The 12,174-nt window shown below is 40.4% G+C and overlaps 1 protein-coding gene across 2 annotated transcripts in view; it reads right to left on the bottom strand.

The window, feature by feature from the left end:
• The window catches only part of LOC138744684 (mitochondrial inner membrane m-AAA protease component AFG3L2-like), a 99,445-nt gene that overhangs the window by 50,121 nt on the left and 37,150 nt on the right, over nucleotides 1–12,174 (bottom strand). For both annotated transcript variants that reach the window (XM_069901225.1, XM_069901226.1), the window contains 2 exons: nucleotides 4,463–4,534; nucleotides 1,817–1,941 (listed from right to left, as the gene is read on the bottom strand). In XM_069901225.1, coding sequence (XP_069757326.1) covers nucleotides 1,817–1,941; nucleotides 4,463–4,534 — 197 coding nt within the window. The remainder of the gene's footprint in view (nucleotides 1–1,816; nucleotides 1,942–4,462; nucleotides 4,535–12,174) is intronic.

Below are 12,174 nucleotides of genomic sequence, written 5' to 3'. Positions count from 1 at the left end.
TCTTCCAAAGTAGAAGAAACAACCTTCCCTTTAGCGTCATCTTTTAAAACCACTCCTCTCCTGGCACCAATTCCACCCTCCCCCCCTTCAAATTGGAGTTCACACCTTGCTACTTTCCTTACCACCTTTCTCCATATAAACCACAATGGTTTTTCTTTTAACAACGAAAACAAGACTGTTCAGTTCAATTAATATAAATAAAAAGGTATGTCTTTCAGTTACTGCCATTATGGCGCCTTTAATCTTTTCATTACCTTCTTAAAAATTCTTCCACTTTATTCTTGAAAATTCATCAATTGCCCTCTGAGTCACCCTCACGTTGCTGAGTCTCATTGAATATTTAAAGTTTCAAGATCACAGTTGTCTCTTTACCTCGTCAAATTCTTCTTTTGTTTTTCCTGGAAAAACATTACTTTTCTATTATCCACCATTAATGGGCCTTTTTTTTGAATATTCATATGCTGCTCCCAAGATCGCATCTCTCTCCAGGTAACTTAAAAGTCTTACCAGGATTGGTCTGGGTCACTGTTGGCCAGTTCTTCTGGGTCGAGGGTCCGGTGAGCCCTTTCAATTTGAACCTTTGCATTTAACTTGTTTTGTCCCAGCATTTGTGGGATCCATGTTTCAAAGAAACTCACCGTGTCTTATCCCTCTATTTCTTCTCTCAGTCCAATGATTCTTACATTGTTACATCTGCTGAAATTTTCCATATGATTGATCTTGTCCATCAATCCTTTTTTTTCTATGTCCCATATTTTTGCTTTTCTTCCAATGCCTTTAGCCTGTTTTTTGTTTTGCCCAGCTCAGTCTCCAAATGAGTCATTCGTTCCATTAAGTCTTCCACGACTTCTTTGATTTCCGTTACCTTTTCCAATATGTCTCTCATCACTGATTACACACTCATAAAACGAGTGCATAAAATTCCATCTTGTTCAGGATGTTGGTTACATCTTGGGGCGACCCTCCCAGTTCAGCTGGGTTCAGCCGGTCCCAAGGCCCCTACTGAGTCGCTCCTCATCGGGCTTCCACTCAATGTTCCTAGCTGAGTTGTTGCTTCTTCAGTTTTTGCTTTTGGTTGCTTTGATCATTTGGCACTAGTTTTATCTACTTCTGATGCTAAAATTTTGGTTTTGAGCTTTCTAACCACTTTTTGTGGAGAGATCTTTCAAAGCACATCTGCTCAGCTCCTTAGCATGGTCACACCCCCGATTACTGGATAAGATTTTATGTGAAAGCCTTCCCCTACTTCTCATTGAGAAGCCAGTGGAAATAACCGAGCACGCAGAAGACAATCACAATTTAACCATCATATTAATATTCTGGAGTAACCCATGGACTAATTCAAGATCAGATTTCACATTTCTTTCTCTGAAGGATACTAACAACATGAAAATGTAGGAAAAGGGGAGTAGCCATTCAGCCCTTTGAGTCTGCTCTGTCATGGCTGATCATCCAGAAAAACATCCAACTCCTTCGAGTGAAGTACAGCAAAATCCCCGTTATCGGGAATTCAAACAATCGCAAAAGAATTGCAGAAAATAAATAGGAAAAGAAACACAAACGTTTAAAATTGGTGCCCCCCAGCAGTTAGTTCACCAATTGTGGAACACACAATTTCAAGCATCCAGAAAATTCTCGTATTGATAAAAACATATTTATTAAATTTGTCTAGCATCTACCAATCTCCACAGGTGCCGAATACCATGGATTTTTAATGCAGTTGGGTTTTTACGACAATTCATTTATTTTTTGACAATTTGCCACATCTACATGTAACTTAAAAGAAGCACAAATGCATATTCAGTTTCCTGCTCACCCATCACTTTCTGTGTTATAGACCACTGCAGCACGATTTGCTGGTTCTATTCCTATCTCCTGTTGCACAGTTTCCAAATTACGCTCAAATGTATCCACACTTCCAATGTTAAACCATACATAGCTCTGATAACAGAGGACAAAATATCAAATTAGTAAATTCCTCAGTAAAAAATTCCTACAAGTTGCACAATAATTAAATTAAGTTTTTTTTTGAAATTATTCTTCTATCTTTACATCCAGCATCTTTGCTCCAATCTTTTCCAAAATCTTTAAATTAAAAGGCTCAACTTGAAGTAATCACAGAATACAAAATGGTTACAGCACGACATACTTAACCTCTAAAGCTTCTATTGGCTCTATGCAAAATAAATCTACCCTCCCCTCTGTTGTTAGTCCTGGATTGTTTTCCTTTCAGGTATTTATCCAGCTCCTTTCTAAACATTATAGCATTTCAACTACTATTCATCGCAATGCTTTCCAGAATCCAATCACTTGCTGTGTGGATAGTTTTTCCCCTCATTGCACTCTTGGCTCTTTTGATAGGCAATAATGTTCCTTAACATGGTTATCCAACTGCACGAAAACCAACAAGGTCGGGTCAGATACAGCAATGAGCTCTCTGAACCCTTCTCCATTAACAATGGCGTGAAGCAAGGCTGCGTTCTCGCACCAACCCTCTTTTCAATCTTCTTCAGCATGATGCTGAACCAAGCCATGAAAGACCTCAACAATGAAGACGCTGTTTACATCCGGTACCGCACGGATGGCAGTCTCTTCAATCTGAGGCGCCTGCAAGCTCACACCAAGACACAAGAGCAACTTGTCCGTGAACTACTCTTTGCAGACGATGCCGCTTTAGTTGCACATTCAGAGCCAGCTCTTCAGCGCTTGACGTCCTGTTTTGCGGAAACTGCCAAAATGTTTGGCCTGGAAGTCAGCCTGAAGAAAACTGAGGTCCTCCATCAGCCAGCTCCCCACCATGATTACCAGCCCCCCCACACAAAACTCAAAACGGTCAACCAGTTTACCTATCTCGGCTGCACCATTTCATCGGATGCAAGGATTGACAATGAGATAGACAACAGACTCGCCAAGGCAAATAGCGCCTTTGGAAGACTACACAAAAGAGTCTGGAAAAACAACCAACTGAAAAACCTCACAAAAATTAGCGTATACAGAGCCGTTGTCATACCCACACTCCTGTTCGGCTCCGAATCATGGGTCCTCTACCGGCATCACCTACGGCTCCTAGAACGCTTCCACCAGCGTTGTCTCCGCTCCATCCTCAACATTCATTGGAGCGACTTCATCTCCAACATTGAAGTACTCGAGATGGCAGAGGCCGACAGCATCGAATCCACGCTGCTGAAGATCCAACTGCGCTGGGTAGGTCACGTCTCCAGAATGGAGGACCATCGTCTTCCCAAGATCGTGTTATATGGCGAGGTCTCCACTGGCCACCGTGACAGAGGTGCACCAAAGAAGAGGTACAAGGACTGCCTAAAGAAATCTCTTGGTGCCTGCCACATTGACCACCGCCAGTGGGCTGTTATCGCCTCAAACCGTGCATCTTGGTGCCTCACAGTTCGGCAGGCAGCAACCTCCTTTGAAGAAGACCGCAGAGCCCACCTCACTGACAAAAGAGGAAAAACCCAACACCAATTTTCCCTTGCAACCGCTGCAACCATGTCTGCCTGTCCCGCATCGGACTTGCCAGCCACAAACGAGCCTGCAGCTGACGTGGACATTACCCCTCCATAAATCTTCGTCCGCGAAGCCAAGCCAAAGAAGAATGTTGTTTCCATTGCTGACGTGCGTTTTTTAATAAGTGATCACAAAATCCTAATTCCTGAGATCTGGAATTATATATTTTTTTTTAAATAACAGAAACAGAATTTGAGAAAACGGAAAATCAGTCCAATTCAATCAGAACATTATTCAACATGAAATGCATTTGGATAGCATGGTGGAACTTTATTTCCTAGACAGTCTCCGCCGCTGTGACTTGAAGGCAATTTGCTTTCCCTCTAGTTTTGCATGAACCACACTCTTTCACAGCACATGGATGGGTAGCTTGTAAGGTGATGTGCAGCTTCTGTCATTCATGCAGTATGGAATTTATGTTCTCAGTACTATCGTAAATACTTTTCTCCACTATGAAAAGGAACATTACATTTCTCCAACCACATGGTGAATTTGGGGCCATACTGCAACAGAATGCTTGATGCAAACAATGTTCAATTCCTCTTTTCTTTTCCTCTTTGGCTTGGCTTCGCGGACGAAGATTTATGGAGGGGGTAAATGTCCATGTCAGCTGCAGGCTCGTTTGTGGCTGACAAGTCTGATGCGGGACAGGCAGACACGGTTGCAGGGGAAAATTGGTGTTGGTTTTTTCCTCTTTTGCCTTTTGTCAGTGAGGTGGGCTCTGCGGTCTGAAACTCATTAATACTGTATGTCAAAAAAGGAAGCAGTTGTGAGAAAACTCAATCTGGCTACCAGGGCCTCTAGTGGTGCCAGACCAGGAGATTTTCTTGACTATTCCATATCCTAATATCTTTTTTTCTTAAGTTGTGAAACAAGTAGCAAATCTAGTAGGTTTAAAGGGAGCAAGAACAAAAAGAAATGAAGATTAGACTCAACTTACAGCATCACTTTTAGTTCCTGGGTTGAAAATTACTCGTACAAACTGCTTGTTGACAACTTCTAGGCGATCAACCTCAAACCAAAAAAAAAATGATTAAAGGGACACTCGCAGCAAATTTTAAAGATATCTTTTTATCAATACAAGAAAATAACAATTAAAATTTCCATGATATTTTTAAATATTCAGGAGAACTGATGCTTCCAAAGTCCTGAACCACATGCCATAACACTGGACAATAATTTTTTTTTCCCCAAGGTTGGTTTCCTGAAAAAATTGGGGATCATGATAGACAAAGATAATTTCAGATTTGCTGTACCATGTAGGAAGTTGGAGAAACATTACTTTATGAAATTTACTTCCGAGTCCCTCTGAGCCATGCTCTCAGTTGCACAATAAACATGAGCCCAGGGTTTGTCTTGGCCACCAATTTTACAATTCAAGTAGTGGGCATGCTGCAGTCATGCTGCGTCTTTGAGCCTTAAGCGTATACTCATCACAAATATAACAGAATGTATCGCAACTGTAGCAAAATTGATGAGACATTCCTGCTGAATTAAATTTTCCTGAAGACAATAAACATTATTGCTAGTACACTCACTATGCCAGAAGAATGTTCATCAACATCTATATCAATGCAATGCACAGCATCTGTATATGTGAGCTGCTTTTATAGCCTGTCTACATCTATCCCAAGCATACACAGGCATAGGACCTACACTGAATGCATGCCCAAGAATGCTTGGACTGACCAAAACAGTTTGCTTCTTAGGCAATATACTGGCAGACTTAAAATAACATGAAATCACAAAAATAGGTTATAGCTTAAAAGAAAGTATGCAATAGGAACATTTTAAGGTGACTTTTGTGATCAGCAACTCAAAATCCATAATGTACACCCAAAATTGTTCTGGAAGAAAAATCTTCATTGTCCAGTGTAATTAATGAAACTGGATTTCAAACTAAAATTCAAACATTCTTGCATCATCCATCAAAAAAGGAAACTTTGCAAATCCATGTTACCTTTAGTTTTTCCTAATGTATTGTTATTGTTTCCAAAATCCTCCCCCCCCACCCCCATCTTAGATGTAGTTTTCTACTTTCTGTCACCTTTTCTTGAATAAAAGTTACATTCAACTATTTTCCAGTCTAAAAGAACTTTCCCTGAATCTAGGAAATTCAAAACGAATGCATCAACCATAAAGCACAAAGTACAGATTTGAGTAGATTGAATTTGGGCAATTGATAGTCACATTACTGCAGCCACAGGTTCCAACCAACAAGATTTTCGAAGCATTTACAACTTTAGTCTGTGGTTGAGATATCATCTTTTGTTTTCATATGACCTATCAACATCCACCATAGTGCCACTTGGATCCGATGTAAAGTTTAAATCTGCACTCCCAATATTTTGCAAATGCCTCATGCTGCTAATATGAGTATTGCAAGTGATTTGTTTTCAGATTTCATTGAGAAATGAAATGTTCTAACCCTTTCCTATTCTCCAAGCTCAAAATGCAAATGGGACAAACACAAAAAAAAACAAGAATAAATGGGTTTGAGATTAGAACATTACAGCACAATACAGGCCCTTCGGCCCTTGATATTGTGCCCACCTACATATTCCAAGCAAAAGAAAAAGCTAAACCTTTCCTACCTCATGACCCTCGATCTTTCTTTCATCCATGTGCCCGTCTAATAGTCTCTTACATGCCCTTAACATTTCAGCCTCCACCACTACCCATAATATGGCACTCCCGGCACCCACGACTCTCTGTGTAAAAAAAAAAATACCCCCTCAACTTTCTTATCTTCACTCTGAACAGATGTCCCCTGGAGTTTGCTATTACTGCCCTGTCCATCTTATCTATGCCTCTCAGAATCTTGTCAATCTCTATTAAGTCACCTTTCATCTTTCTTTGCTCCAAAAAGTCCCAGCTCTGTTAACCTTCCCTCATAAGATGCATTTTCTAATCCAGTCAACAGCCAGGTAAATCTCCTCTGCACCCTCTCCATAGCTTCTACAACCTTCCTAATGATGTGACCAGAACTGAACACAATACTGTAAGTGTGGTCTCACCTGCAGTCAAACACCAAACTGCTTGTTTGGTCATAGTGCCATGACCAAAGCCATATACTGGTAGGTTTTCTTCTAAGTGGTCACTTTGATTGTACATGTATAGGGTGCAAAGAGAATTTTCTGCCTAGTGGTACAGGTTGGTGAGGTAGTTGAGGACTGAGATGCAAGCTGTTCTACCTAGTCCACACTAAATTCATGTCTGGATCTCTATTTCTGTCAGGCAGCCATGACTCCAACTTGTTTTCACCAGGATGCTAAGTGGACAAGAATTCAGCAATTGCATCATAAAGAGAAACACAAAGCTGCAAACACTGAAACCTTGGGCAAACAAGGAATTGCTGGTGTGACAGATTATGTTGTGTTTGTATTGTATATAGATATGTTTTTGTGAGATAAATTGGGGCAGGCTTTTTATTGTACAAACATTTCAAAACAGTTCTCATTTAAAATACTGGAGCTGTGCTCAAGCCAGACAGGGCGGCTCCTGGGGGCATTGGCAAAAACTTTGGGGAGTGCCCAAGAGACTTCACTAATGGATTGTTGTTTTGAAAAGCAACAGATGAAAGAGATCAGGGGAGTAGTTTGGAGCCGCAGGCTGTCTGGACTCCAGTTTGCTGTTCTAAGAGGGTCATGTGGTTTTTCAAGCAGAGAGAGTCAAAGAGGCATTTTTCTCTGAGAGAGAGAGATCAGTTCTGCAGTGCTACAGTCAGCAGCAGTACTGGGACTGGCAAGCTTGTGGAAAAACCCCATTTGGAAGACTGGTGATGAGTGCTTAGTTCAGACTGGTCAATGCCCTTGTGGTTCATGCAAGAGGAGAGGACTGGCTGCCTAATGTTTCACTTGAAATAAGGGAAACAAAAAGGAACTCTGTGATGACCTGAAAGAAAGAGGTTATCATCTGGAAAACCCGGACAGGGAAAGTTTCTTCGGCAAGACACTGATGTGGCTGATTAAAAGGAATCAGGTTTGTGTTCAGGAACAACAAATCTCTCTGAAAACCCCGACAAGAACCTTCCTGAGCGGTAACCATTTACCTTTCAAGCACCAAAGCCTGGTGAACTTCATAAAATTTAAATTCTGTGCGCAGTATAAGAATTGCCTGCAATCAGTGAATTTGGAGGAAAGAGAACTGAGATTGGACTGTGAATCAAATAACTTTTCTGAACTTACATACACGTCCGCTTAGAATTAGAAGGGGTTAAGTTAGATTAGTTAAGTTAATAGTGATAAGTTAAAGAGTGATCCTGTTTTCATGTTTAAAGATAATTAAAAGCAACTTTTGTTTAAGTAACCATTTGTCTTGGTGAATATCTATTGCTGCTGGGTTTTGGGGTCCTTTGGGCTTGAAACACTGGAGGAACTCAGCAGGTCAGACAGCATCCATGAGTAAAAATGATCATTGAATGTTAGTCCTGATAAAGGGTCACACCCGAAACATTGACCATTGCAGATGATACAAAGGTAGGTGTAGGAGTAGGTGGTGTAGAGGAAACATGGAGGCTGCAGGACTTTGATTAGAAGAATAAACAAAAGTGACAAATAAAATGTCAGAAAGTGTAGACATGCACTTGCATAGAAAAAAAATATACAGGCAGATTATTTCATAAATGGGGAGAAAATTGAAAATATCCAGTTGCATAGTGTTAGGTCTGCTTTGTTCATGAATGAGTGAGACAAACACCAGGCTGAGTCGAAATCAGGGTTCTTTGTTCTTTATTACCGGATTGTAACACTTGCGACCAACCAGGTTAGTCGGAGAATGCATTCTGCCGTTATCAGCAAAATGGTGATTTTTTATACCCTTGGATATGTGCTTAGAACATCATCATATCATTACTTGTCCAATGACTAAAACTGTTGCTATCCTTTCCCTGCTAGCTTCCTGCCTCTCAATCCATCAATGTCTCTCTTATCTTGTAAGTACAAGGATGCATTCACATCTTGTTACTGCCCCGTACATTCCCATCTCATGATGTTTTACCTAACAGGAGTACAAGGACACCTCCCCTTCTTGTTACAGGGTAACTCCCTACACATTCCCATCTCATGATGTTTTACCTTACAATAGGGACCTGCGAATACTCATACAAGATAGCCTGAAGTTAAACTTGCAGGTTGAAACAGTGAAGAAGGCAAATATAATGCAGCCGTTCATTTCAAGACGAATAGAATACAAGAGCAGGGATGTGATGTTGAGTCTCTAGAAGGCACTGGTGAGACCTCAAGAGTATTGAGAGCAGTTTTGGGCTCCTCATTTAAGAAAAGATAGGCTGATGTTGGAGAAGGTTCAAAGAAGATTCACTAGGATGATTCTGGAGATTAAATGGTTATCATATATGAGGAGCGTTTGACAGTTCTTGACCTGTATTCGTTCGAATTTAGGAGGAGGGGGTGGATTTTATTGAAACATTCCAAATGTTGGAAGGAATAAACAGAATAGATGTAGAAAGGTTGTTTCCCATGGTGGGAAAGACCAAGACAAGAAGGCACAACTTCAGGATTGAAATGCATCCAATGAGAACAGAAATACGCAGGTGGTATCCCTGTGGAATTTGCTGTCACATGTGGTTGTAGGGGCCATGCATTGGGTGTATTTAAGACAGAGATTGGTAGGTTCTTGATTAGCCAGGGCATCAAAGGTTATGGAGAGAAGGCCAGGCAGTGGGGCTAAGTGGAAAAAAAGGATCAGCTCATGATTAAGTGGTGGGCAGACTTGATGCGCAGAATAGATTATTTCTGTTCATACGTCGTAAGGTCTTATGACCATGTCAAACCTGCTGAGTTCCTCCAGCAATTCTTTATTTGCTCACTTGCTTCACAAAACCCAGTGAGAAAGATTTCTCTCATCATCAACAACTATAATGAGACACTAAAGCAGCTGAAAAATGTGCTCACCTAAAATGAGGTAAGGAAATAAGATTGTCAATTATTTTAATTGCAGATTTCAGTTAATGTAAATATCTTTTATTTATGATTTTCAATTAATGCGTAATACACATACTATTCTTCAGTTAATAATTCACATAAAAGCAAAGTACTCTGAAATCTGAAGAAAAGAAATATGAAATTCAACAGAAAATGCTGCAAAAACTCTGCAAGTCAGGCAGTGCCTGGAGGAAGTAAAAAACAGAATTAAAGTTTCACAAAATGAATTTTCATCAGAACCAATTCTGATGAAAGGTTACCAATCTAAAATCATTTTTTTCTGCTTGGCTGTGACCTAACCAGAGGATTTCAAGAAGTTTATCTTTTATTTAACCCGTCATGTAATTTCCGTTTGATTTTTTTTATAAACTAGATTGGTCATCAAAGCAACATTCACTTAACAAGAACAACAGAATCACAGAGAAATTGCAGAGAATTTTTTTTGTTTTGCAGAATATAAAGATGCAATTCATTCAGTATCATCAAAATATTAACATTCATACTACCCAGAGTGCACTATGGCATCTATTTGGAATACATCATTGAATTCACGCCTTCGTTCTTTGGTATATCAATACTTTACCTTAATTGCAGGTGCCTTTCCAACCAATGCATCCCAGATGCAATACTTGTTCGAAACAGAAGATGATACAAGAATGCAAGCCAAGATCAGGAAACAACAGAACAAATATGGTATCACCCACGACGGTGTCTCCATGCAAAAATAAAAGGAACTCCAATCCCATTTGAAATGCCATGGAGAAAGAGGATGAGATGGTGAATGCTTTCTCAGTGGGGCAACAGACCTAACATCCTACTTCTGTGCTGTAAAATTTGATGAAATGGAAAATATTTGTAGGCCCTGGCACACCTACCTGTCAATGACTGCAGTGAATTGGTTTCTGCAGGCTCCATTTCAGCCGCTTGCAGATCTGTTCCATCTGCTGCAGTGACGTCTGCACACAACCTGTACCATAGGGACAGCACCATCAGTGGCAGGCAAGATTACCAGCACACTTGTATCTTTTGCTTCTACCTCCATCCAATCTAATGTACAAATTAACAGCATTATCAGTCAATATGCCACCCACATGGGTGGGGGGGTGTAAGTGACGTGATACTGGTTTGAAATGAAAGAGCTAATCTACCTTGACAACTGTCTCGTGCCAATCATAACTTAAAGTAATATCACCATTTACTGAAATACTTGGAAGGTGCAGGGCCATGTCTTGCCAAATCTCAAATTGGCATCAGGTCTTAGTTTATACAATGATCTATGCACAGCATTGGGGCGAACCACCAGCTACTGCCAACCATACTTTAGTTCAATGTTCTGAGAAGGATGCCTCAAAAACCATAAAGAGACTGACAAAAATAGTAAGTGCTGGAAGTATCAACACTTTCAGGCAACATTCATATAGAAAGGAGCAGTAAATATAGCAGGTCGATGATTCTTCATCAGAATAGAAAGATGAAAAAGTCAGTTTACATAGCGGCAAATCCTGATATCCAGGAGAGGGATCAAGTGCTCCACTGACCTAATACTTTGTGAGAAGCCATTCTCTTGCTATCTCCTGTCACTGAACACTGTCAGATAAAATTGTGACTCAAAGGATTTTCTACTTTTTACATCTTAAAATTATTTAGAAAATCTTTGAAAGGTTCCTTGCACAAATTAAATCTTCATGAAATTACACATTTTTAATCACTCTCAAGCCATATCATGTAATTTTACTCAGGGAAGACTTCTTCAAATTGAAATGACAAACATTTTAGAACATATAAAAGTCCATGAAATCATGTCAACAACAGCTCCACGAGACAGAAAAAAAAACAAAATTTGTTCAAATGAATACATAAAAATGACCCCTGCTGCATCCTTGCTGAAAATATACTTCCTAACAGGGATCAAGAGCAGGGACTATGTGAGGTGAAATCACCCATCTTAATTGTGGGGGAGGAAGCAAGTAAACCTGGAGCCCCCTTAAGCACATCGGTAAACATCATGGCTTAAAAATATTATAAGCAAGGTGGGGAAAGGCAAGTTGGATATGTACCATTGTGTCCAATTTTCCTTGTACTACGATTCAGATTTCAGGTTTATGATCTGAACACCTACATGACATCACATACATCCCTTGAGATTCATTTTCCTGCAGATGAGGCAGAATCACCACTTATTGGTTGTGCACAAAAATAAAACACTTATGTAAATAAAGAAATGTAAACAAGCTGTCTGCTTTTTTTTCTTCTCTGTACTACAAAATCAATATAATGCAAAAGTAAGAGTCCTGAAATGAGTCCCTGATTGAGTTTGTTGCTGATGGTGGCAGCTGTTCCTGAACCTGCTGGTGCGAGTCTCGTGGCACCTACACCCCTTTCCTGATGGTAGCAGCGAGAACAGAATGTGCGCTGGGTGGTGTGGATCCTTGATGATTGCTGCGGCTCCCTGACATCATCTTTCCATCTAGATTTTCTCAATAGAGGGAAGGGTTTTGCCCGTGAAGTCCAGGCTTTACACTCCGGGTATTGGTGTCCCCACACCAGCCGGTCAGCACACTTTCCAGCAAACACCTGTAGAAATTTGCCAGGGTTTCCGATGTCATACCAAATCTCCGTAAATTTCTATCTAAGGTAGTAGTAGCACTGACATATTTTCTTCACAGTGCCATTTGTGTCTTGGGTCCAGGAAAGATCCTCCAAGACGAAC

The sequence above is a fragment of the Narcine bancroftii genome, chromosome 10 (genome assembly GCF_036971445.1).
Source record: "Narcine bancroftii isolate sNarBan1 chromosome 10, sNarBan1.hap1, whole genome shotgun sequence".
Taxonomy (NCBI): Eukaryota; Metazoa; Chordata; class Chondrichthyes; order Torpediniformes; family Narcinidae; genus Narcine; species Narcine bancroftii.
The sequence above is the reverse complement of the archived record's forward strand: the minus strand, read 5'-3'. Positions and strand labels throughout refer to the sequence as shown.